Source organism: Gymnogyps californianus, chromosome Z (genome assembly GCF_018139145.2).
Source record: "Gymnogyps californianus isolate 813 chromosome Z, ASM1813914v2, whole genome shotgun sequence".
Classification (NCBI taxonomy): domain Eukaryota; kingdom Metazoa; phylum Chordata; class Aves; order Accipitriformes; family Cathartidae; genus Gymnogyps; species Gymnogyps californianus.
Window position 1 is genome coordinate 47994322 of NC_059500.1, and position 26532 is coordinate 48020853.

Consider the following 26532-nt stretch of genomic DNA (forward strand, 5'->3'; position numbering starts at 1 on the left):
GAAAGATGAGAGCTGTAACGGATGCTTTAATGGTGTTGCACCAATAGCAGGGACTAGGTTTCAAAATTTGACACTTCGCTATCAAATGTACAGAAGCACTTAAAAAGTCTGGCTGGATCATTCATCTGCCAGGCATGGAGAAATGATAGAAGATGAGTTACTACGAAAGGAAACCCCTTTCCCACGTATCCAATTACCACCAGGTAACACTTCCACCCATACTTCACAGCTGACATTGTCTTTTCAAATCACCCAGCTGGGTTTTGTCTGTTGTTTAGAAACCCAAGAAAAAGTAAACTTTGCCCTTCACTGAACTTGGGAAGCGCTTTTTAAAAGTGCACTGGGTTTATGCACCTGTTAGGTGTGAAATGGTATAGTACCATGCAGCCATGTACGGAAAGGCTGCTCAGCACAGGCAGAGCACTTCACAGGGAAGAAGTGGCATCATTCTCATTTCAAGAGAGGCACTTTAAGAAATGGTTAATAAATGTTTTTCTCAGCTAGTAAGTCTGAAAGAGTGAAACTGAGTATCTCAGGACTGCGAAGTGCAGTCCCTGTGCTTAGACATTTTCTCCTTATCTATCTTCCTTTTACCACCACCTTGTTTCAGGTGATGCTGCCCAGAGAACAAGTGCAGACTGATTCTTTTCTTAGAACAGGGCTGCCTGTATGCCATTCCCTCTTTCCACATCCTCTGATTAGTTCTGCAGGCTAGATGTGCCAGCAGCCACATTACTATTGCTGCAAGTGCAAAATACCCTGGACTTACCGAGAACCAACAGCTGGGAGCTTTCAGTTACCTCCCCACGAAGATTGGCTGCCTTGCAGGAGTACAACCCCTGATCTGACAGAGAAACATTTGTAATTAGCAGCAACCCATCATGCAGATGGTGAGCAGAGGACAGCTTGACCTTGTTCTTAAACCAAGTAACTTCTGCTTCAGGAACACCTGGAACAACATTGACAAAACATAACACAAGTAAGATATCGTGGTTGCTAAACAGTGTTATGGTTGCTACAGACAAAACTGTTAAAATAGAACAATTAAAACAAGATTTTAATATGACTTCCAAGTGACATTTTTTGTAGTTCGGAAGTGTTTAGTCAACTTTCATATTGCCTGCCTTTATGTTTCTTAGATCCTTATGCGACAGAGCAGAAGAGTTAAAACTGAATTGAAGTCTTCCCTTTTAGTGTCCCAGAATTGTACAAGTGAACTCTGAACTTATCAGTCTTAAAAGCAAGCCTCTATTGGATCAGAACAGAGGTTAATCTAGCCTAGTGTCTCTGGAAGAAACCATAAGCTGGTGCCTCTCCCAGCCTCCCACTACTTTCAGCTCAGGAACTTCCTGAGCCAGAAGTAGTTTGTGTGCAGTTAGGAGCTCTCCATGGACTTCTCTTCTATTAACTCATCCAATCTTCCTTTTTGAAATTATGCGAACAATTAGCATTTACATCTTCAGAAAAGCAGTTTCACTGGTCTCACCAGGAGTCTTCAGACAACAGATTTTCATAACCCACTATAGGAAGAATTGCCTCTTTTTGTGTGCTTGGATCTAAGGTCCAGCTATCTCTGTTGGGTACCCTTTTGTAGGAATGGGTTCTGATGTGTAGCTGGCAAGACCTCTGGTCTTGCAGTAGATATAGTATTTCCTTGGCATAAGGATTTCTACCTTGATTTAAATGCATACCAGATCAGGTAATTTAGTGTCACTGACTACTAAACAATTGGTTTATGTGAAATAGTATTGGAAGTCTCAATAGGTAGGATAGACCTATGGAGCTGTGCCTGGGAGGAAGTGACACTGTGTGGACCCATGGCTGTAAGGAGTAGCACATCACTAATCCTGGTAACTGCTGATGTGCATGCTCTCCCATTTGCAGTACCTTCTGTATGTGGGAGGCAGTTAATCTCTTTCACATAAACATGCAGTTTCCTTGTGTCTACTGCAGATTAAGGGCATGCATACAGGCAGTTATTCTTAAGTGTCTGCTGCCCACTTAAATCCTTCCCTGCCTTATGTCACAGCAACATGTTCCTCTGCCCGCTGCCAGTACCTTTTCTGGTTGTGCCTCCACATCAAAAACCAAAACCCACTCTATTTGTCAATTCTGTGGCCCTGGCATCAGAAATACCTCACTCGGGCTGTGCTCACTAAGCACGACCACCTATTTGTCTGTATTTGTAGTGACTGCCTGATTGCAGGTGCCTCGCTAAGCATGTGCAGATGGAAGTGGGAAAGGGAGATTTTCCCTGTTCTTCCACATTAAAGCATTGTGGCCTTTTTTCCACCTCTCCCAGAGTCACCTGGTGACTTTGCCAAGACATCTGGAATGACTATGTCTGAGCTTTGCAGCCAGGAAGGAAAGCTGAAGCCCTGCAAGGGCAGAGGGTCTCATCCACATTCAGCAAGTAGTAGGAAGCAGGCTGTAAAAGACTGCAGGGTTTTTCTCACTTTTGTCTGAGGGTAAACAGCATGTGCTAATCTGGACCCTTCATGGCATAACCAGAGAACTAATCATTCTTGTCTATGATGATGTTCTCCAAAGGCTTACCCTTGTCTGTGTTGCTACGACTCAGCTTTTTAAAAAAGGCTGGGCTGTTGGCCTGTTTCTGACCCCCCTGCTGGGATAGGACCAGTACACAGCTCTCCATCTGGCTGTTACTCTTTGACCTGTGTGGCATGGGTGGGCCGACCACCATTTAAAACCTCACTGATTTTTTCCAGAGCATTCAGGCAGAGTCCTCAGAGGAGTTCAGACAACTGCTGGATAGCAAACAACCCCAACCCTTGAGTGTATTCAAGCCTGCGTATTTATTGTGTTTCTGTTGCAGGGAAAGGAAGTTTGAGAGGTGAGCTCTGGAGAGCAAAGGAGAGCAAATGGAGACTTTTCCAGTTCTGCAGTCCTTGAGATGGAAAAACACTCACCTCCCAGCACTTGTCCTCCCAATGCCACCCTAGTGAAGGGACGATCCACTCTCTCTTGCAGTCTAAGCTACTTACAGTGCGTAGGTTTTCACATTATGGCTATTGCCGAACTTAGGCATGGAAGTATCAAGAAATGTACCTCAGAAATAAACAATCACAAGATTATAAAATTATAAAGCTTTCTCCAATTCCAACCAGGGCTTATCTTCTTTCTTTCTTTTGAAGACTAAAATTGGGTAGAGCTTTCAAATCTTTCTTGAAAATAAAGGAAGATAACTGCAAGTAGTGGGAGAGGAGGAAGGGATGAGGAGTGCTGAGAAGGGTAGAAAAGAAGGGAAAGGGACAATGAGGATTTCATATGACCACAGTCCTCAAGAGCAGGGACTAAAAATAAATAAATAAATAAATAAATACAGAGAGACAGACAAAACCAATTTGCTTCTTGCAGACAGCTGCTCAGATAGTCTTAGTCCAGAAAGGCAGATTCCTCTTGTATACACTTCACTAGCAGAAGAAGCAACAAGGGGTTAAAGGTAAGACCCCTTACTGTTGAGGTATTACTGTTGAGTCTAGGAAAGGTGAACTGTACCTACAAAATGTCCAGCAGCTCTACAAAAATCTTTCTGACTGCTACTCTACAAAGTGTGTTCTTCCCCTGTGTTTAATGTGAAGTTTCCACACTAACAGGATATTATTTGAAACTAACCTGTACAGCAGTTCCTACAGTTTGGTTTAGGGAAGATAAGCAGTCTACGTCAGTGAGCAGCAGCTTCATTTTCCTTTGTGCTTCCACCTTTAGTGACACATATAAGCCTCAAGACAGGAATAGGAGGCAGCCAGCACAACGATGAGAAAAGACATCATTGCGCAGCATTGCCACAAGGGGTAGCAAGAGCATTTCAATCAATTTTGTTGAGTAATGGTGAATGAGAGAGGACAGAGGGCTGAGTGTGTTTGCCTTGCAGAAACAATCACAGAGACTGAAAGTCTGAAAGATGCCAGCTGGAAACAAAATTCACTTTGCTGGGCAGGCAGGACTTTAGGTGGTGAATAGTTACCCAAGTCTGTTCTTCTTCAGCTTTCCCCTCCCTCACTGTGCACGTATCCAGCACAAAAAGGCTACCTGGGATATGTAGCAAGCAGAACTGTGCATGCCAATCAAGATAATTTTGCTAAACCAGGAGGTTTTGGGGAAAGGAAGCATAGCAATACAAGGATCTAGCAGTGGTGACTTGTTTCCAATGCCACAATATTCTTGAAAGAGTAACTTGCGTGTCAGAGTCTGGTATAGCAGATGAACAAATACGGGTCATAAAGCAAGGTAAGAACTAGAAAAATATAACCTCCAGCATATAGATGAAATACAGAAGAAAGGAATGTTTAGGAGAGCTGAAAAAGCTGAAAGCTGAAACATCAGAGAGAGGAGGATATACAGGGCAGGCTGGTAATATATTTTAAGTCACTCTTCCAAACCTATTCTGAGTCAACAGTGACTAATGGTACATGACACTTTGCAGGCAGGTGCCTCTGTTAGAAGTCTTATGGCCTGAAGGATACCACGGAGAAATGCCCTAAGAACTAGATTTTTAAAATTGGTTCCTCCTTTCATGTCCAACTGTATTTTCAATAACAGCTTGGGCCAGATTGATTGAGGCTTCTGGTATCCAAATTAATATCTGCACAATTTAAGTGCTGAAGTCAACAGAAAGCTTTCTAGTGATACTGATGTGATCCAAGTTGCTCCCACATCCCATTTGGAAGTGAAATTGCCCACAGCAATCAAATTGCCTACACCAGAAATGCTGCTGGCTTTCTGAAGCTTGGAGAAAATCCTCCAGCTGGAAGTCACAGGCGTCTGCAAGACTCCTGAGTGACTTTTGGGTGAGAGTTCCATTAGGATTCGTTTTGGAGAAGTCTGGGATTGACCACAATCACCTAACTAAGTTTAAAAAATATTCTTTCACCTCTGTAGACAAAGTGGTGCAGTTATGTCAAGTGAAATAAGGCTGATTTTCAAGCTTGAACAAAACCACACCACCATCTTTGTGGTATAACCAAAATAGAGTGGCATCGTGACATAATTCATATCAGGGGCCAATTAAACTCTAATGCATCCAGAATGATTTTGTTTTCCCTTGTCTTACAGCTAATATCTATAGATTTCAGCTCAGAACACAGATTTTGACAGTGCTTATGCCTTTCATAAGAAGTTAAAGAGCAATATAATTACTCCCTAGGCTCTGTTAATGTTCTCTTTCATTATCTCTTGTTTTTAAGAAACCTTCTCCAGGCTTATCAACACCTGTCAGCAGCAAGTGTATATTTCTGTCCCTTGACAGCAAGAGCAGCTTTAGCAAATGTCATAACTGATCCTTATACTCAATATTTCTCTTATAAATATTTATTCTGCTGTCCTGCTGACTCTCAGTAAAGACGTGTCCTTACATGAGCCAAGACATCAAGATCCAATACGTGCATGGTCCTATGCTACGGACTGTACAGCACAGTGATAGCAACACAGCTTATAATGATGAGATTAACAGGCACCAAATTCTGATCTGGAACAACTCTCAGTTGCTGTGCTGGCTCAGGGCATTCTGAAATGATTAGAGGGAAAGTACTAGAAGGAAAAAGACTATAGCTTTACAAAGCTGTGTGAAGAGTTTTTGCACCTAGATAAGTCTCCACATAATTTCTGGATGTGTTAGTTTGCTTTCTAATTATGTTCACTTCATTCTCACACTCTAATTTCTTTTTTATTATCAGATGTTATTACACTAACTATTGCACATTAACTTACTATGATTTGATGGCCATTTCATTGTCAATGCCTTCTGGGGAACTTTGGCAAACTACATGCTGTAAAGTTCATCTACCCTGAAGAAGTCACTAGGATACGGCACGTTTGCTGACTGAAGCAATAGTGCATGTTGCTCTTCTCCTTAGAACTGATTGTTCTAAGTAGAATGATCAAAAATATATTAAAAGGTTGGATAATCGCAATCCTGATGCTAAAACAAAAAATTTGTGCTTACATTAGAAGCAAAATTATATTTATTGTCATATTCTTTAACAGGTTTTATGAGATGGTATATTTCCCAGGCATAGGTGAGACAGCTGATAGAAATCACTCTGTTCCTGGATCTCTTCCCATATATAGCTTTTTTTAATTGCTGTTGAATTATTAACACTATTTGTATGAAAATAGGATTCTAGTGCCTATAAAATATTTCTGCCCTCATTACTCACTCTCTTATTCCTTGTGTAACATCACAGCTTGTGGTTTATGACTTTATCATAATTTCAACAGTATTAATCTCTGGTGTCAAACATAGTTGACATTTTCTGTGGCGGCAGTAGCAGAAGATAAACACTCATGAAGAAAACTATGATTTAAGCAAATTTCTTCTGTATCACAGAAGAATCCAATTTACAGTAATGCTACTAGATAACAAAAATTCGCCTTCTGGGAGAGAAGACAGTGATTCTGCTGTGACACTGCTAAAATTTTCCATTGTGGACATACATTGTCATAGTAGATAGGCTTCATAAAATTGCTAGAGATGATTTACTGCTCAGAAAAGGCACTGAATCTGTGCCCCTGACCATGCTGTGCTCCCCTCCTGTAGTGTTCTGGTGCCATAAGAACTGTGGCAACTTTGCTCAGCCATGTTCTGTTCTTTTCATGATGTCTTTATACTGAAGGGAAATAGCTGCACTTTGTAAATCAGCAGTCACTGTCTACATCTGTGGGTCCTCTGCGTCTGCAGCTGAGAGAACCCAGAGAGAGAAATCCAAAATAATTTATGTTCATATAATACTTAGTCTCTTTCACACACTGTCAGTGCAGGTGGCCATGCAGGGGCCTGGGGAAAGAGAGTACAGGTTTCATCTCCTTCTTCCTTGAAAGACACTGGACATCAGTCTGAGTGCAAGAGAGTGGCTAGTGTCTATGTTGAGAGGGCAACAGAATTACTGAATTTACTCCTTCATGAACCACTAGAAAAATGATACTGTATTTTTCTTTCATTAATCCCACTGAGAGTAATTAATAAATTGGGATCCCAGCCTAGTGTTTGCACAGCTATTGTGCATGCTTTGCTAAAGGACAGGTGATCAAATAGTGAAACTTGAATCAAATACTCTTTTCACTTAATAATTTGCATAGGGGTGTGGTCGGCAGCACTCGAAGAAGAAAAACTGACAACCACTAAGTGCTTAAAGTGAGCAGGAAGTGTAAAAAAAGCAGGACATTTGTATATTTGCAGTGCAGGTGCTTATTTAGTCATCTAAAGTAGCTGCTATGGACAAGAAGCTAAAGCAAGGATCTAAGGGACTTCATACAAGTCTCCACTGCAGATATTTGCCTAACACTCAGCATGGCTCACGTTGTGTTTTATAAGCTGCTCCCTTCCCCTCGCGTTCCCCCTCATACTGTGCATGAAAGTGTAATGAATCAAAGGTCTCGCCCTGGGTCTTTAGAGATTTCCCAGTTCTCTCTCTTCCCCCATCCCTCCTCCCCATACCAACACCATTCCCACCAACAGCTGTAGGACTACAACACTCAGATAAGGTCAACCTTTTTTGGTCACCATTGGAAAGAGGCAAACTGCCGTTTTAACACTTAGGGACATTCAGTCTCTGGCTGGAAAACAGTTTCAGAGAGAACCCTGTTTCAGCAGAATTCTTCTGAATTCCTGCACTCCCAAGATGAAAAAAGAAAACTCAGAGAAAGAGTGTGCTAACATGCCCTTAATTTGATAAAAACAGAGTTTGGCAGGAAAAGAAGGAACTAACTGGAGTGGACTTTGAAAACCCCATCAATGAGGAAATGAGTCAGGCCATGCTTGTATATTCTCACCAAACATCCCCAACAGGTAGGAATGTGTATCAGTTTTGTTGTAACCACATCATACCATGTATCTCTAACAAAGATGCCTCTCATATTGTCCCAGACCAATTTTCTTAAGCCACTACACTTTTCTTTTTGGTATTGATAAAAGGAGGACAACTTCTATGCTAAGAATTAATGGAAGCAATGAAGTTTGCCTGAGTCCTAGGAAAACCTTGCAGTTTCACCCAGCTGCACCTGGAGACACCAATTTAGCAAAGAACCCTGCAGACATTTATAGCTGAAGGCATGTGCATGGGAGACCAAGTAATTTCTCACCTGCAACCTGGCAGCTAATGGTAACATTTGCTCTCTGGATTGTTTTCACTGTGCTTCCAATATCAACAGTGACAGTAGGCGATTCAGTGTTGATCACAGTAGCTCTTGATGCCTTTATCAGTGGCTTTCCTGTACAAAAGAAGCACCACAGTTTATCAGACCAAGCACACTGGACTTGCATGGGACAGATGGCCTGGGACACTCTGTGTGAAAGTACCTACACAGGACAGATGGATAAGGGAAAATGCTGGAGTATGAGACCACCTGCTCTTTATAATATTACAGTGTCACCAAACTCCGTGGGAAAAGCTGTCTTGGAAAAAGAAAAAGCATACATTGAGCAGAAGCAGAATAGCATTAAAGCCATAGGGACACCCATGAGAACAAGCTGAATCAATAAACACCAGTACAATTGGAACTGCAGCAAGATGATTACCTGGTACTGCAACAAAAATACCACCCTTTGCCAAAGGCCAAACATAGGAAAGAGAAGCCTGAGTGATGGCTACAGGCACATTAATAGCGCATGAGGTTTAGAGCAACATGCAAGCTGTTTCTACACATCGATCATGTTTTCTTTAACCTTTAGTGGAAACACAGGGATTGGGAAGACCAGACCATACCCAGAAAGTTTTCTCATAATGGCTAGCATAGAAGATGAGGGACATAAACAAGTTCCTTTCTGTCAGATAACCTGTTTTGATTTATCTAAAGCCTGTAGTGTTATGTGTTAACATTGATTATCTCTAACAAAGATACCTGCTTTGCCTGCATGAAACTTTTCAAATTGTTTTCAGTGTGCTTCCAACATCGGTGACAGCAAGCAAGTGGGTCAAGGTGTTCCCCTGCTGTTGTGCCTGTCTATGTGGGATTATCTATGGAGTCATCCACCGTTGGGGGCTTGAGGAGCCTTCTGCAATTCCTTTTGTATGGGCACTGTAAAGGCATGCCTACATGACACAAAACAGTTCAGAGATATTTGGGCTTAGCTCTGAGAGAGGGGAGTGAAGCAGCAGAGCTGACAGAGCTGGGTTAAGGCAGCCCCCTGTCCCAGCCAAAATGCTCTGCAGGCAGGATGTTGGCAGGAGGGGTAGAACATGACAACATCGCTTTAAATGGTATGGGACTTGGGTGTTTTTGACTCAGTGTTGTATTTTCAAACTCATCTTTATCCGAAAAACTATAAACACATTTTTTCCCCCTTTAAATAAATGGTCAGGTACAAAACAGGTTCAGATATCATCATTTGCCTCCAGAAGCTGCAGTTTTATGCTAATGTCTACCACTGGCTTCATTTGTGTGTTAATCTGGAGATGACCAAGGAAGAAAAGATGGAGGTGAGAAAAAGAATTTGGTTTCATTGAGCTCATGGAGAGTCCTGAAAATTTAATTCAGCCCTAACTATAAATTGCTCCATATAGCTATATTTCCAGGGCTTTTAAAAGATGCTTTTCATCTGGAATTCCTGTCTTATCAGTTTGGATTTTTTTTGGTATTTTTTAAATTTTTCTTTTGGTGCTTTTAATGCCTAAGAATAGCAAAGTAAAATATTACATTTTGTTGTTGAAATATCTCCAAAAGGTTTGATGCTTTGTGGCAAAGCCTAAAGAAAAGAAAGAAAAATTCTTCAGCTATCCCTCAGCCTTTTATTTTCCTGATTGGTTTCCACAATCTCATCAAAAGATTAAAAATCTGTTAGCTTTTGAACCCATAAATGAGTAGCAAACCATTGAGAAAAATGGAAGCATATTCCACTGTCTTTTTTTTCCATGCATATGTTAAACTAATCAGAAAATTCTTCAATGAAATAAGCTTTCAGCCCCACTCCTGATCCCCATAAAGATGGTCTTAGCTTTCCAGTTTTTTTGGAGAAAGTACTTCCATTATGCCAAAAAGGTTGTTGCTTTGTTCCAAAAACTGCTCAGTATCTCATTTTGATATTTATGGCCTCATTTTATAAGATGTTCAACTCTTTGCCTTGGATGTGAGATGGAAATGCATACCAGTTCCTAAGAAGAGTTCAGCTTGAGTCTGGGATGCATGAATGTTAATTCATCTAAAAAGGTTAAACTACAGCCTTGATAATTAATTATGATCAAAAAAGCTAATAGCCTTCCTGTGCCACATGTATACCTAATGCTCAGTTTATTTTTCTATAGCTTCACACAAAATGGTCTCCACAAATTATGTTGTACAAAGATTATGACTTTTGAACTCACTGGAGCAATATGGACAGAATAGCAGTTTTGACTGATGATTTTTTAACCTCATGTTCAGCTTCTTGCTGGTGCAACACAAGAGTTTTACTGTGGAGTTCCTCCTTATAAAAGACTATACTGTCTTAGAAGCAGCACCACTGCCCTGCTGCCTGGCATTCAGCAATGATATTCCTGATCTGCAGTAGTGTAAAAAGGATCAGTCTCTTTGTTTTTGCCTACGTATAATATGCAGCTCTGATGGAGATCTTCCTCTTCCACTCTGGGGGATTCAGCTGTTCTCCTTCTAAGGGACAGACAAGCTCTGTTTCCAGTTAGTTTACTGATCATTAGAGCTTCGCTGCTGGCCATTGCTGTATTCTTAGATTTTCTTTATGCTCCTTTTACCTGAAATTTTCTCTGTGTTTGGTGTAAAAAACTCAAGCTCGTCAACAGCTATTCCGTCCTCTAATCATACATGGATACATTGGCAGCTGATGGTCACTGCCTGCACATTGGAGGCCTCCAAATGCTTCCACATTCTGCAGCAGTGAAATGGAGAGGTCTGAAAAATCAATAAGCTTTCTAGTATTCCTAATGTGTTTCCTTTTGTCTTTGTGATAAATAGGATCCTCCTTCTCTAAGACCTCTCTGCCTCGTCACAGTCCTTAGCTGTCTCTTCTGTCCCTTCATCTTACTCAACAGCTTCTCATTCACATTTGCTGCTCTGTCCTTCTACTAGTCCTGACGTGGTTGTGTGCCCACTGACATTGCCTGCCAACGAACCTTGAAGAAGCTGGATTCATGCACTACCTCTCATTTCCCTTGGCTTTTATTTGGGTGAGTTTTCTTTAGAACTGAAATCTAAACTAACAAAGGATATTTAGTCTGCTTTAGAACTCAACCTTACTAGAGAAATATAAACACAGAAGTTAATTTTTTGTGAACTTCTATTTGCCAGCAATTGAAACAGTGTCAGCCATACTTGTGTCACAATGGATTGAAAATGATGCAGGGCTTGATCCTGCAAGGGGCTAGCTCTTCAGCTCTGGTATATTTCAGGCTTGCCTAACATACATCTGAATAAGTCCTTCGATCAGTCTGTTAGACTTGAAGAGATCAGTGATAGATTTAAAATGAAACATATGAATTGGGAGGCTTGGACTGCACCACTTATATAGGCTGTGAATAACCAGGATGAGCACTGTCTTGAGAGCATGTCAGATGCAGCAAGTAAGAAAAAGCATTGATCTCTTGCAGAAATCCACAAGTCTCATGAACTGTCTGTGAAAGTTGGACTACGCCTCAGGGTTTTCCAGAGTTCACACCCTGTGTTTTCACCAGTGTACCCCTGTTGACCCACTTTGCCCACCCAGCATCCACAGCCATCTGTTCCCCCACAAACAATTTCTGTCCAGAATCACACAAGTGGCAGGGACCGTCCTGCCATCACGGAGAGTGAACTGTATTACCTGCTAGAGTGACAGCAATGGAGACAGAGTCAGATCCCAGGGCATTGGACGCATTGCAAGCATAGAAACCCACATCAGCTTCGACGGGTGCTAGAATCTGCAAAGAGTCATCAGGCTGAAGTAGCATCCTGGAGTAAAGCAGAAAGAAAGATGTAATAGTCTCATAGTTTGTGTGAGCATGGATACTTTTACTGGGATTTAAAAATCTATTAAGAAATTTAAAGTCTTACACTGAGACTGTGAGCTGTGATTACTTAAATTAAATTTTAGTCCCATTCCCAATTCTTCTACTGCTGATATGTGTATTAGAGGAAGACTGCTGAGTACTTAGGACATCTGCCCAAGGTTTGTGAAACCTCCTCCTCTGCTATGTCACTTTCTGTATGATGCTGAATGAGTTGCCTAGCCTCCCTGTCTCCCAGTTCTGCAAAGTAGGAGTAGCTCTAGTAAAGAAAAAGCCAAATTACTGCAAGGGAAAGATCATGAAACCTGCTGAAGCTAGGCAGAAAGAACTGAAGTGAACCACAGGCTCAGTGTCAAAGCCTGAAATAGGCTCCAAATTCCTTGATTGCTGGGTAGTTTGTACAAACTCAGCAGTCTCGTTGCTCCCCTAATAGTCAGTGAAGACAGAGGAATACCCAGCTCCTCCTTGGGCTGAACCAACCGCTTCTTTCCTCCTCTAGTAAGAAGAGCCTGCTGTGATCTCAGTGTACTGCCCATGGTTAAATGGGATGAATATGGCCTCAGAGCTCTTACGAACTGCTTCTTTTCACAGTCTGGTTTTACAGTGTTATAACTCCATCAGGTCCTGACGTATACCTGTTTAAGCAAGAATTCAGTCCATGGGCTTTTGTCAATGCTTATGTACCCTTATTTTCAGCACAGTGTATTTCATGATTATTGTTCCTTTCTCTTAATTTTTTAGCTGAAACTGTTGATAAAACCTAATGATAAATTACTTTTCTCATCAGCAACTTTCAGCAGCTGTTGTACGTAAACTCTTAGTTGAGGCTGTGATTGACAGTGACAAGGGTGAAAGTGGGGGAGGGATATGCCTGTAAAGCACATGTAATAAAAGTCTGCTCACAGATCCTGGAATTGATGAGTTTCTTTCTACTCCCACCCCCCCAATGAAAACTGTTGTCTCATGGACCAAAATGCAGCAGATACTTGATCTTGCACAACAGTGTGGGTGGTAGGTCTCTAAAACAAACCAGATTAGGGCCACCCATCAAAATCTATTATAGGAAAAAAATCCAATGTTAAAATTATTTTTTGACCCTTTTTTGAGTAATAATAAAAATAATAATAATAATTATTAATAAAAGGAAACAGCTGCCTTTTGTCAACCGATTTTTGCAAGTGCCTAGAAAAATGCACATTTGCAAAACAAACAATCATTTTGAAGTTGCATCTTTGCTTGTACAGCAAAAAACCCCCAATGGTTGAAAGAATTCCCTCCCTACTTCTTTCAAGGATCTTTTCTTTCTTACCACTTAGTCATAAACAGGGCAGACTTTTAGTTAGCCACTGCTAACAGTGCCAGCAACTAAAAAATTTCTTTACTTACAAAACTAGTGTTAGCATGCATCAGTATCTCACACGTAAATTTTTTAGTTTAATACTGACTGGTTCAGTCTCTACGTGGAATTCATTTGAGCTTCAGAATTTGTCCCAAATTATACTAGCATATAACAGTTAAAAATAGTGTGCGTTCTGCCTGCATGTATGCAAATATAATATGTAGGCTAATCAGTCACTCCGACATCAAACTAACGCCTACAACCCCCTAAAAAAAGTTTTTAGAAATGTTTCTGTCACCTTCAGGTTGAGGAAAGGATTTGCTTAATATTGCACCTTGTAAAACACAAGGGATCATAATTTGTTTGTTGTTAATCAACTCTGCTGATGTAAGTCTCTTTGTCAGTTTAAATCACCTCAAGATCCAGTACAAATATTTTTTTAAATGTAAATAGGCCAGTTAAGTACCTGCCTTTAAAAAAAATAAACTGCAACTCAGCTCCATCTTCCTATCTTTTCAGCCCAAGTTTTAACGTCCTTCTCTAGAAACAAAGATAAAGTCCTCTTCTTTTCAATAATTCTTTCTGTTATTTGTGTGTCACAATTTGGCATAGCTGCTTTTCTTGAAAGCAGATCTTTTATTATCCCTCTTTGTATAGAATGATTTTGGCTGGATTCCCTATTTGCTTGTAGATTGCTATTTTTGTTAGGTATTGAGTTGCTTGTCAGTAGTGAAAAAAATACCAGCTGTAGCAATTTTTTCTGTCAGCAGCATGTCTTCAGAATCTCGTTTATGGACTTAAAATAATACAGCTTAATGTTTAATCAGTCTCATCTCAGTTGCTCCACACTGCATTGTCTCTAAGACAAAAATATATTTTACAAGACCTATATCAGTGACTAATTCAGATGGCAGCTTGCAAACACCTAACCCTGTGTCACCTACTGTTTACATTCTGCTTCACATCCATTTATAAAATACATTTCTGTTTTAGAAAAGTTGAAGTATCAAGTACCAACGCGTTCCCAGTGATGGAAATTACAGCATACTTGGAAGGCGTACTAAACAATGCATAAATCCCTCGAAGATTTTTCACTTTTAAAATTGATTCCTAAGGAAGTTAATCTGAATTTTCTGTGAAATAAAACATTTTCCATCATTTACAGCAGTCTCCAGACTTTTGTATAGATACTAACAGGCTCTGAAACTGCACTCAGAACCCATGCTGGTGTTAACCTGACACTTTAACCTTAGGAGGGAGTATGGACGCTCATGTTAAATATGCACTCAGGCTGAATATGCAGACTCAAGTCAAGGATCTTTTACTGGAACCACACAGATATTTTCAACTGCTGCAGCTTTTTGTGTCATATGTTTTCATTCTGTTGAGTAACTGAAAACCAACACTTTTTTGGGGGCCTGTGTTGTATCTTTTTGTGACAGTACCTAGACTAAAGCTAAAGAAATTAATTCTTGCAAGTGGAGCTATGTAGTAGGAGTCATAAATATTTTTAGGAGGATGGAACAGCTCGTGGAAGGAGGCAATGGGAATAGAACCATTCATTGCTACATCACTGGTCCAAACAAAATCCATAGCCACAATGCATGAAAGTGAGTGCCTTTATCTCAGTATTTGGTAATACACAATACAGATAGCTATCGCCCAACCTAAAACAAGCAGCCTACACTCGAAAAATCGCAATACAAACCAGATACAGCCAGAATCTCAGTATACTCAGTAGGGCACGAGCTGAGGGACTTCAGCACAACTCTCTGCCCTTCCTCACCAAAAGTGTCTCTCTTTGATACTGGTACAGAAAGGCTCATCTATATTAATTTTCTTATTCCCATTAAGACAGAGGTGGGCTGGAAAACTTGTTTCTCTTCTCCATTCAGTGGCTGGCAAAGTATGAAGACAAGCTGCAGAGCTGAAGGACAGCTCAAGCTTACCTAACACCACTGCATGCAGATGGCCTTGCAGTTTACAGCAGCACACTGTGAGACTGCTTAAACTGTGGCTTTCATTTACACAGCTAATTGGCAGCCAGCAAGAGCATTCTGAGCCAAAACCAGAATACTGCTGTTAAGAACCCAGCAAAACATCCACAACCCAATTTTTATGTGCACCATGATTTCTAAACTTCCATTAACTCCAAAGTTACAGATGCTGAGCATCTCTGAAGCCCAGAGCACTGCTCATTTCTTCCCCCCCTCCCCAACCTGGAGGAACCATAACTGATGAGTACAGACGGAACTTCACAATGTGGAAACTGCCTCAACCTTTAAAGAAGAGTTGTCAATGAATAATGCTACTAACTGGCAAATAAACTGTACTTCGCTGAGTCTTTCCAACAGACATTTTGAGCACATATAGTTGCCTGATAATTCAGAAACACAACACAGCATTTAATGCTATTTCAGCCAAACTGAATGGAAAAAAAAAGGTTGAAAGAGTTTGTAAAATTAAAAAAAAAAAAAATCCAGACTAAAATTTCAGAAATTGTAAGACTGTTTCATTGTCAGCTAAATGAATCCGCCTGTTGCTACACTATGGCTGCTTATATGGTGTGAGATAAACTTGTAATTTTCTCATGAGTGTAGTGTCCAGCATTAACCACACATGGACTTTATGTAACATCCATTCCCCTTCAAGCATACCACAGAAATCACAGTCATATCAAGTAGAGGAAAAAAAAATCCCTTAATGGCACAATTCCAACAGGATGTAACCACTGGCAATGAAAATCTATATGTGAAACTTTTGGGGGGCCATGAAGATATTTTCACAGGAATATGGCCAAATAAAGGGGTACTATAGGCCCAAGTCTTGATTAAGACTGCATGTGATTTCCACAAGAGATACATTCTTGTTAGTGTCCCCACCCCCTGCAAAAGCTACCATTTTTTGTGTGAAACCTAATATACTTACTAGCCTTCAGACACAGAGAGACAAGAACCAGGAAATCCAGTACATTAGAGAAAACAAAGATTTTGAAGTGATTCAGTTGCCAAAATGAGAAAGGAGCTAATAAACTAATTGTATAACTATGCAGAAGGAGCAATTGTACCTAAATCAAGACTTTACTGGGTGATCCACTGGCACCACACTGGAAATTAATTTTTGCCTTGACTCCATCTTTTCTCATTTCCCAAGCTGACCTTATGACTAAATTCAGATGTTTTAACTGGGGTCAGTATCTTGTGCAGAAAGAGCTGCTAGCAGATCCCTGGACTGGTTTGTTGTACCATGTTGGTTAATATAACTGCCTCTTACACTCCTTGCCTATCCTTATATACCACTTTCTCACAGAATAGAACCAAAATATAAAATCTCAAGTATACACATGAGAAAAATGTATGTTATCAACACAGTTAAGCATATAACTAGCATTGAAAATAGTCTCTCTCTGTGTGCTCTTGCACACAAACAAATAACATGGAGTGATAGGCAGGTAAAGGCTACCTGAAGGAAAAACAGTGTCATTTCTGTGGTACGCTGATGAAAGCATTCTGTTGCTCAAGTTCTCAGGCTACACCTGGAGCAAGGACACTGAAGTTTGAACACATGAGGATGCACCAACTCACATCAGAAGACTAATGCTTAGAGATCAGTGTGTTGAGATGACAGCATAGCTGCAAATAACCATGAAGTATGGTTCCACAGTTTCCAGCCTCTATCAGAACATACACAGGGAATGGTGATTGTAATGCCCCCTGAGGTTTATCCTGGGGCAGTTTTACACACAGATACATATGTGGAAGGCAGAAGCCTCACTTCCTCCATCCTCTGCTACCACAACCATATCAGACAGACCCTGCTGGAGCACTGTGAGAAATGCACTTCCTATCTCTAACAGACCATGATAGTAATAGTAATAATCAATAATCAGTTTTCATATCTCAAAACCAATCTTCATAGCAGAAACCTCCACCTTCAGATGGGAAAATACACTAAGGCTCCCAGCCTCCAGACGCAGAGTGCTCTGTTGACTGCATTAGGCATTTATCTACTTCAGTACTTTACAAACTCCTCTTTTTACTTACTGAAACAGAAGTAAAGCTCCTGTTTGCAACACCAGACTGACCCAGCATCCAGACCTTGCTGAAGAGTCACAGTGCCCTGTTTAGCACTTCATATGTGTTAGCCCTTCTTTCTGCTATGAAATCAGACTACAGCAAAATATGGTTTTGTCCATGGGACTGACAGGCACTGAAACAAGGAAACTGAAGTCAAAATATCAATTATTTTCTTAGAAGTTAAATAATATGTTTTACCTATCATTGTATTTCACCTCCTCTCCATTCTTAGCCCAGCTGATGGTGGGCTTTGGGTTTCCCACCGCTTCGCAGTGAAGCAGCACGCTCAGTGTGCCACTGGCTAGGACCACCGTCTGTCCCAGGTGGGTAACAACCTCTGAAGCAGAAAGCTGTTGTGCTGCTGAAATCTTTCGGAGGATTGCAGGCTTTTGATGAGGTCTGCGCAAGCCATTTGCCAGGTCTACAGAGGAGGGAAGAAATGCTTCAGCAGATGATGTCCTCAGGGAGCTGGTAAATCCAGAAACGTGTCTGTGGAGAGGGTACTCCACCGAGGTGGAATCTACTCTTCGCCTTGATGTTTTGAGGACAGATTCCTGGTGCTCCAAGTGGCTCTTGAAAACCTCGTGAGCCAGCTGCACAACAAGCTGCTCAGTGTAGACATCTTTAAGCTCCTCAGGCTGTTGAGACAAATTCCTTATGATATCATCCAAACGTTTCTGCTCTGTGACCATAGTAAATGGCAGGCTATACTCCTGGCTCTGTTCCTCCTCTGAGGATGCGTTTCTCTCCGTGGACTCCTGGGCTTCCCAGGACTCCAGATTTTCCCCTGGCCAGCCCCTGTGTTGTAGCAGCCTTGAGACAATATCATCATACCATCTGCTGGGGTCAGCAAGGTGCCCTCGCTTTTCAGCCTTGCTCCCATTGAAGAGAATCCCATTGATATGTTTCTCCTCTGTTCGCAAGGCTTCGTTTAAGCTGGCCTTTCTTATGGTGTCTTCCTCCCTAATACCAGTTGGCTGCCCAGCAATGATCTTCTTGTTGCTTCCAATTAGTTTAATTACAAAATGCTCCCGGGCTGGCCCTGCTGTGCAGGTGTATGTCCCGGTGTCTGAAGGCTTCAAACGATGGATTTTCATGTACCCGTAGGTTGCAATGGTGATGTGAGCTGAGCTGACGAGCCTCTTGTCATCCTTCTCCCAAGTGATCATTGATTTCCGGAACCTCCTTGTGGGGCATCGGAGAATAATGGAGGTTTTGGGCAGCAGGTAGGCATACCCACCCACAATAAAGTGTAGCTTCTTCTGTTTCCTTGTCTGGATGTAAACTTTCTTTACGGCCATAATGTGGGGGCTTTGCTTATGAGCTGGCCTGTTGTGCCCTGAAATATCATTAATACTATTAGTATGTGATACCATTAAACAAAACAAGTAGCTTGCTTTGGTGCTGGCAGCATTTGACCCATTAGACAGTAATGGGAGAAACTGGCCACCAGCTGCTGAACGTTAAGTTGGAGCAATCAAAATAAGAGGAATAACAAGGTGCACTTTAGGAATGCAAAAGTAGTCCTGTCCAGGGTACATGCAGAAACCAAAGAGCCAGGGACAAAAGCTTTGTGTGAGGGAGAAAATATGAGTGGAAATATAGTTCTTGTTGTTAAAGTATTTAAATGAAGATTGTTGCTTAGTAAATACATTGAAAAGACAAGTGTTTACCATCCAAACCCTCAAAGGCAACATGATCTTGCAGCTCACAGTGATAAGGAAAAGTGAAAGTGCTGCTACCTCAGGGAGTAACGTTGGACAGAACAAAACTGTCTGGACTAGGCTTAAAAACACGGTAAATACTATTAAAGTGCACCAATTCAGCGTGTCCTTCCAGTTTCCAGATCTCTATGACAGAGATCTTTGTTATGAAGCACTAACTAAAGCAGCATAGGTATGTTACTAGTAAATACCGTGAAACATTTGGTCCCAGCTTTGGTTCTGAATGTCATATCTTCTTTTCTCCCTGACATACCCAACATTTAGCAGTTTCAGAGTTCATGGTCAGCTTTAAGCTGAAGCTAGGCTGACTTTCGAACTTTCACATATCCAGTTGGCTTACTGCAAGCCAGGGAAGGGCATACAGGGAGACTCCTGCTCTTATGAAGGGCAACAACAAATGCATGAAATACCAACATAAAATACATCTAACTTACGTTGCGTGGTTCATTAGAAATCCCAGGTCATAGAGGGTTCTGAGTGACATAACGAAATAATATGTTTTTAAATCGCTTACCAACCATTTTCTTTGCAGCTGTTCTAGCAGAGATTTTATTTGCAGCTGCCCTCAGGCTGCTGTGCTGTATCTCTGAGCCTCTGCATTCCAGTTGTGAAATTTAGATATCTAGATTTAGGTCAGAATTTTGAGACAGTTCTTCCAGAAACTAGTAGCTCCCTTCCAGCACATTGGCTTAGATCCAGCTCCAACAGCAAAATTTATAGGTCTCATCCACTGACTTGCCTTATTGCTAAACAAAGCATACTTGTTCACAGACAGAAAAACTCAGCAGCAGCAGCAGCAGCAGCTGCCACTCTGCAAGACTGAGTAACACTAGCACAAGAGAAGGCTATGGAGCAGGTGACAGCATGGATTTCTTAGTGATGGACAACCAAGCCCCCTTTCCCCAGACACTCCCAAGCATCTTTTGCACTTACTTGCACAGGTGCCTAGTGCACAGGGCCTGATCAAGGATGAGAATGGCAAAGGTGGGCACTGTGAGGAATTGATGATGACAAAACCCCCAGTTTTCAGCATCTTTCTGCAAATGGCATTTCGACTCTGGGTGCCCTCTCCACAGCTCACTGAACACTAGGAACAGAATAAGAAACATTAGGAAAAAGGTGTATTAAAAGCAAAAGGGTGCTCCTTGTCACACTCCCCCCCTCACCTCCCATATCCACAATACATACTCATATCACAGTACACATCTGTTACAGCTTTCAAAATATCGCAGTGGAATAAAGCAGAGCAGCACTGGGCCATTCAGTTACAAACAGTGCAGGCACAGTAGGGAGATGAAATATCAGGTATTTTCTGTCCTTTGAGGCTTTGAATCTTCCCATGCTCTCTTTAGCACTTTTTTCTCTCAGATGGTGTCCCTTGTTTTAATGGTACTGTGCTACGGTACAAAGCTTGTCTTTGCACTTTGTTTCTATCTGTCTGTGTCTGCTGGCTGGAAAAACTCCTGCTCATAGCCAAGAGCAGACCACATTGAGTTGCACTTCACAGATACATCCTGTTCTGCTAAAATCTGGCCTAAACTTAATCTTTGAGCTTTACTGTTGCAGATCTATTAGAAATAATAAATGGATGAGTGTTTCAGATACCTACAAGTTACCACACAAGGCTTACACAAAAGAGTATAAACCCTCTAATACCAGACTGTGGTGCTTGATGCACAGGTGGGCATTGTTCGATGGAATTCAGCATGCCTCCTTTATTTCATATTTATGTATACAGCATCACAGAAAGTGAGAATACAGGCAGTGCCATTGCACTGGTACCCAGGCAGCAGTCTGTAGAGGTGCTGGAAAGTAGGTTGAGCGCTGTAAGGTTGGTAGCACAAAGATACCCATGCACTTCTGTTACATGTAGGTGCACACCTGTGGTAATGGGAATTGGAGATGAAGTGAGGGGGAGAAAACACACTAAGCTTAAGAAGAGCAAAACCATGGCAGTCTTCAAGTGAAATGGGGAGGAGAGAGTGAATTCAGATTTGATTTTAGTAAGTGCCAATACGCAGAAATGTGAGTTGTACGGATGTCAACATAAACCATGTGGCAACTTCTTGTGAAGGAGGACATATCAGGAATAGAATTACCATCTTCACTGCCAGAATGGCTGTGTGTCTCCTGGCAGCAGACTTCATGAGAACATCCACTTATTTGAGTAAAATATCAAGACGGATCAACATATGAAGGGTACAGATGGAACAGCTCCATGAGGTGATCGGTGTTTCTTTCACAATTAAGACAATTTCCACCTCCTTCCATGAAAAAGAACTGGGAGAGCGGTGGCAGAGATTGCAAGATGGGGAATGATTTTCATGCTTACTGGCATTAAAAGGTCAAATTATATTTTCAGTTATGCTGTCATAAATATAAAGAGAATTTTTCTTAAGCCATATGGGGCCAGAAAGGGAGCCTGGGGAAGTACAAGAGACTTCAGTAGAGTGAGTTTGTTTTGCCATCCCTAAACTGAAGGAAGGAAGTAGCTAGCTAACATTGCAAAAGCAGTGTCCTAGAATGAAAGAGGCTTGGTGTCTGTAATGATATGCCTATATCAGACTGCAAGAATCCCTCCCTTCTCTTCTCTGCATCATAGGGAAAGGTTGCAGTGGCCCCAAGAGGAAAAGCCTATTGACATCAGAACAGCCAGGCTTTGGGAAGAAAAAGCATTTAGCTTGGGGGAGTAAAGATTACTCTTCATTGAAGCCTTGGATTAACATAAGCATAGGCATGGACAGAGGCAGGGATTTACTGTTTTGAGCATGGCTTGTGTTTACGCCAGAAGGGAGGTCTTACTGGTTTGGCTGGATGGCTAAACCACATCTGTGGAGGCAATCTCCAAAAAGGAACATTGAGCTAGTGATCACATCCCCTACCAGGATGATAAGGACAGATTACAGGACAAAACTGGGCATAAGACGCTTTGTGCAGTCTGAGCTCATTTGGCTCCTCTGTCCCAAGTGACCGAGGAACTTCATGACCAAGAACAGCACAATACTCACGCATACGAACAGCATACCTGTGTCCAGTCAGAGAGAAGCCACTCATTGGGACAATCCTCATTTTTGCAGGCTTGCTGGGTAACCGGCCTTGGCATGGAGCAGAAGGTTTCTGGCAGCTCTAACAAGCTTCCATCTGCCAGGCGTTGCTTACAAAGTGTATCTCGCTTCTGGACACCACTGCCACATGTCTGCGAACACTGTGGGAGATGAGAGTCAGCCACCTTACATCACACTTGCACCATGGCAACTTGCAGCGAAAATTACTTGTGAATTTGGGTGGAAATCAACACTCAGTTTTGGCCAAATAGAAAATATAAAAAAAAATTTCAGATACGTCAAAGCAGACTTCTTTTAAAAATGTAAAAAATATTTTGAAAAGTGGAAGCAGCTTATTTTGCTAATATTTAGAAAAACTGCTTCAGTGTTTCTGAAATGTTCTGTTTTCAGGTGTTTGTACAAAAGACACGGAAACAATGGGTCAGAATTGCGGTATGGAAGTGGAAAAGTTGTCCTTTCCTGTAACCAACTTGAAAATGAGATGCTTGCACATGATGTGGGGGATCTGCATCCTAATGTCTCTGCCTGAGCTCTGACTGTGCTACTGACAGTGCCAGAGAGAGTGGAAAAGTCTTCTCCAGCAGTAGATGATTCAAGACCTTCGTTTTCAGGATTTGATTGTACATATTAGATAACAGCAGCTATGAACTAAACAGTTAGCTTGAACTAAATATTCAAATTTAGCTTGTTAAAAAAAGGTTTGAATTAGCAAGAAAAACAAAGGGAAATTTGAGAGTGTGATAAATAAAAATTTCCCCAGTTTATCACTTTGCTTTTTCTTCCTTTTGTAATTTTCTCATTTCTCGTTTCTGACCTGCATGAGGTCTATTGCTAGTGCAGCTCAAAACTTAACTGTCCAGTCCAGAATTCCCGTCCTTGAAGACTTCTTGCATTATGGTATTTCTCTGATTTTTAATTCATGCAAAAGCTGTATATCAGCTGCAATCTGCTGTTAGTCTCAGTAATTGGTTTATAAGGTTAGTATAATAAACCATTAAATATCCATGCAGCCCTTTTGTATTTATGGCTGTCATGACAGCAGTGTGTACTCTTTCCAAAAGGTAAGGAGGAAGGTTTATTTGAGTCAAAGTAAATTGGGGTGATTAATATCCAGAGAACCCACCTCCTCTCTCTCTTTAATGTAAATATCCCTCTCGGTACCCATTTTCTACCCAAGGAGAGCAGGAAATTTTGAAAAAGCAGATTTAATAGCTTTCTGGAATCTTTTTTGTAAACTTGGTTGCTCAGCCCTTTTCCCTGAGGATCTTTTTCCTGAGGCTCATAACAGGCTCCCAGTTCTTCTGCTCAGTCCAGCCAGCTCAACTCTTCTCCCTTCTCCTAGCAAAGAAGAAGGGGGAGCTTGCACTACACTGACATGCCCAGGAGTTGCTTATAGCTTGCAACATGGGAATCATGCCTGAGAAGCAGAAAACCGTATGAAGATGTATTAAAACTTATACTTAAGCAGTTAAAAAGGAACTGTTTTAGAAAATCTTGCAGTCATGAAAGGCCCTTCTGTCTTAGAGAGAGAGAACTGCATAAACTTTAATGCTAGTTTGATTACTTAGGATATACATTTTCCTTGAAAGACAGAAAGGAAGTGCAGAAAGACATATTTATGTTCAGTTTGGTTTGCTCTCTAATGAGTAAAGATAGATTTTGTCCTACTTACTTAGAATGCTACAAAGCTCAAAGACTTTAAAAAAATTATACAAGTAAAACAATACTTTAGTTTTCAACAAAAGAAAACATTTATCAACCTTTCATTTGAGGACAATTCATTCCTGAGGAGAGAATAAATCAAGAAAAACATTATTGAAAGTATTATTTCAAGATTGCCTAAGGACTGTCATCATATACCAGAGCCAAAATGGGTTAGGCATTGCATGAATACAACAAAAGCATGTTCCTTCTGTCAATCAGTCAAATCCCAGGAAGTCTCCCTGCCCTTCCATCACTATCAGATAAGAGAGTAAGACAAAATAGATCCTTTCTTGCTTCTTGCCCTTCAGTCACTTACATAGCTTTGTTCTGTGAAGAATAATTTGCTACTCAACACCAAACTCTGTTGCTAAGTGCCAGAAAGAGCCAAACACAGTAATGAGATCCCTCCTTGTCCGCAGGATTGCTCTTCTAGGACAGTCCTGGATTACTGCACTGGAGCTGTGCCTGTACCTGTGTTTCACCTCTGGAGCCTTCACTACTCTGGGGTCTTTGCTGATTTTTCTCTAGTGGAAGCTTCCAGCCCTCACATTTTTCTAAGAAAGGGGGTAATTAATGACAGTAACATCTGCTTGTATTTACAGGCAATATGAAACAGTAGTTTTTAGAGGATCCTCATTTGGACATATGCCATCTAAATAACGTGCTATCTCTCTCTGCTGTTCAGAAAGATCTCACAGCACCGTTACAACAGAGAAAGGTGCTTGTTTCACAGGGTAGTTTCACCTCACCCACCCAAGCAGGTAAAGTGTGGCTGTTTGAACTATGTGTCCTGATATTCCTGCTCCCCACAGCTTCTGAACAGAGCCAAGCCTGATATCCCCTGACATTCCTTTACAGGGGATCTGGGACTTTGCCAGGGTACCAACTTCTGGAGTGGCATCTCCCTACATTGCTGCCTGATTATGCCTAGTTCAACAATTAGCTTAAGTATACATGAGGCAAGGCTGACACTGAAGACAACCTATACACCCAATTCTGCCAGCCAGTCATTCCTGGTTTTGTGCTGCCTTTTCCCATATGCTGGCATAAGCATTTCTTGTGGCTGCATAGTGAACCAGAGTAGAAAACTAATCTAGGCTAAAGCTAATTATATTTCTGTTTAGCTTTAACCAGGACCATTGTGTGACTGCACAGCACTTCTGGAGATATAAGGGAATGGGTGCTATAAGGGCAAGAAAGAGATCCCCGCAGCAGCTATTTTCTCCTTTGGTAGAAGTGCTGGCATATGTTATGCTAAACTGCTAGTGGAACTGTGGCCTTGGCCTCTCTCACAGCAGTCATTGCTTTGGTATTTGTTCTGCTCATACAACGATCTGTAAATGATAATTAACACAAGAATTGATGGTCACTGTTGAAAGCAGAGAGGGAAAACAGGCCATCTCTCTGCCTCAGCACATGCCTATGAGCATCTACGCACAAGCACACAATGTGCAGGATTCAGGCAAAAACACCATTTCCATTGTTTCGGAGGCAAGGAAGCTGGTCTCTTCTCAAACTTGTGGAAAAAGGCGGTTATTAATGAAAAATAAAGGGCTAGGCAACAGTCGCTCAGCATCATAACCGTTGCCAGTTTGGGGCAGTAGCTGACTCTTTGAAAGGATGTCATTTTACAGTCAGTCCTGCTTACAAGGACAGTTGAGGAAAGGGTTGTCCTACCCCTCAGCTCTCCCAGGTGGTTTAATTTTGCACTGCCCTCTACTCAAGGTGGTGGGACTACAGCAGTACAAGCTGTGGTCTTACTCTCAAAAATGAATTCTCTGCTATGACTCTACAGTAAGATAAAGCATCTGCAAAGGCAGTAAACATTATTCTCTCAGCAGGTCTTTCAGTTGCTTTCTAAGGCCTGACACTTGAAGATTTAGAAAGGACTTTTCACAATATGGAGAAAAAATAGCTAGGAAAATATCTGAAAATGTTAACAGTTTTCCCATGCTGACTGTTGTCAAGCCACTGTTCCAATTATCTTTGGAGCAAGGATAGCATGGAGCAGCTAAAAAAGAATGCTGGGACTGAGACTATGGCACTTATTCAGTAATAAAACAAAGGAGGATGAAGATTTACTAATGGATGTCTCCCATTTGAGGTCTGCAGAGTAGATATTTATAGAGCCTTGTAAAAATGAAAGCTCATATCCACTTTCCTCTAGAAGCACGCTACTGAAAACAAGATAAACATCCTAATGGATTTAGCTAAGAAACAGAACTATTTAAAAATAAATAGTCTTGAATCTATAAAGAGATATTTTAAAAATCGCTTGGAATGTTACAACACTGATAATTATGGTGTGTTTATCTGCCAGGAACTGTGGGGCTTCTAATGGCATTTAATTCAGACAACCCTTCCTTAACAAGCATAAAAGGCCTTAGAAAAGAAAACACTGTATTTTAAATCTTTTGTTTGTTTGTTTGCTTGAAACTATTGTGAGAGAGTGCTCTGAAAAGCACGACGAACTGCACAGATGAGACCAAACAAATGGCTTCAAACCAGGCTATGTGGAGAACAGATGTTACCCTCTAGTGTCGGTGAAGCTTTAGAGGACCTTCTTTAGGGTGAGGAAAGCACCTTCCAGCAGAGCCCTCCATCTCCCCATATGTGTGGAACCCTCTCAGAGATTTGGGGACAGGGAAGGTGTTGTTGGTCCCTTAATGCAAG

General features: G+C 41.3%; 1 protein-coding gene across 1 annotated transcript in view; it reads right to left on the bottom strand.

Annotated features, from left to right (window-relative positions):
* The window catches only part of ADAMTSL1 (ADAMTS like 1), a 458108-nt gene that overhangs the window by 27041 nt on the left and 404535 nt on the right, over window positions 1–26532 (bottom strand). The window contains exons 18-23 of the mRNA XM_050913597.1: window positions 22116–22295; window positions 20024–20177; window positions 17565–18705; window positions 11768–11895; window positions 8101–8229; window positions 770–949 (exon numbers count right to left, since the gene is read on the bottom strand). Of these exons, the coding sequence (XP_050769554.1) occupies window positions 770–949; window positions 8101–8229; window positions 11768–11895; window positions 17565–18705; window positions 20024–20177; window positions 22116–22295 (1912 nt within the window). The remainder of the gene's footprint in view (window positions 1–769; window positions 950–8100; window positions 8230–11767; window positions 11896–17564; window positions 18706–20023; window positions 20178–22115; window positions 22296–26532) is intronic.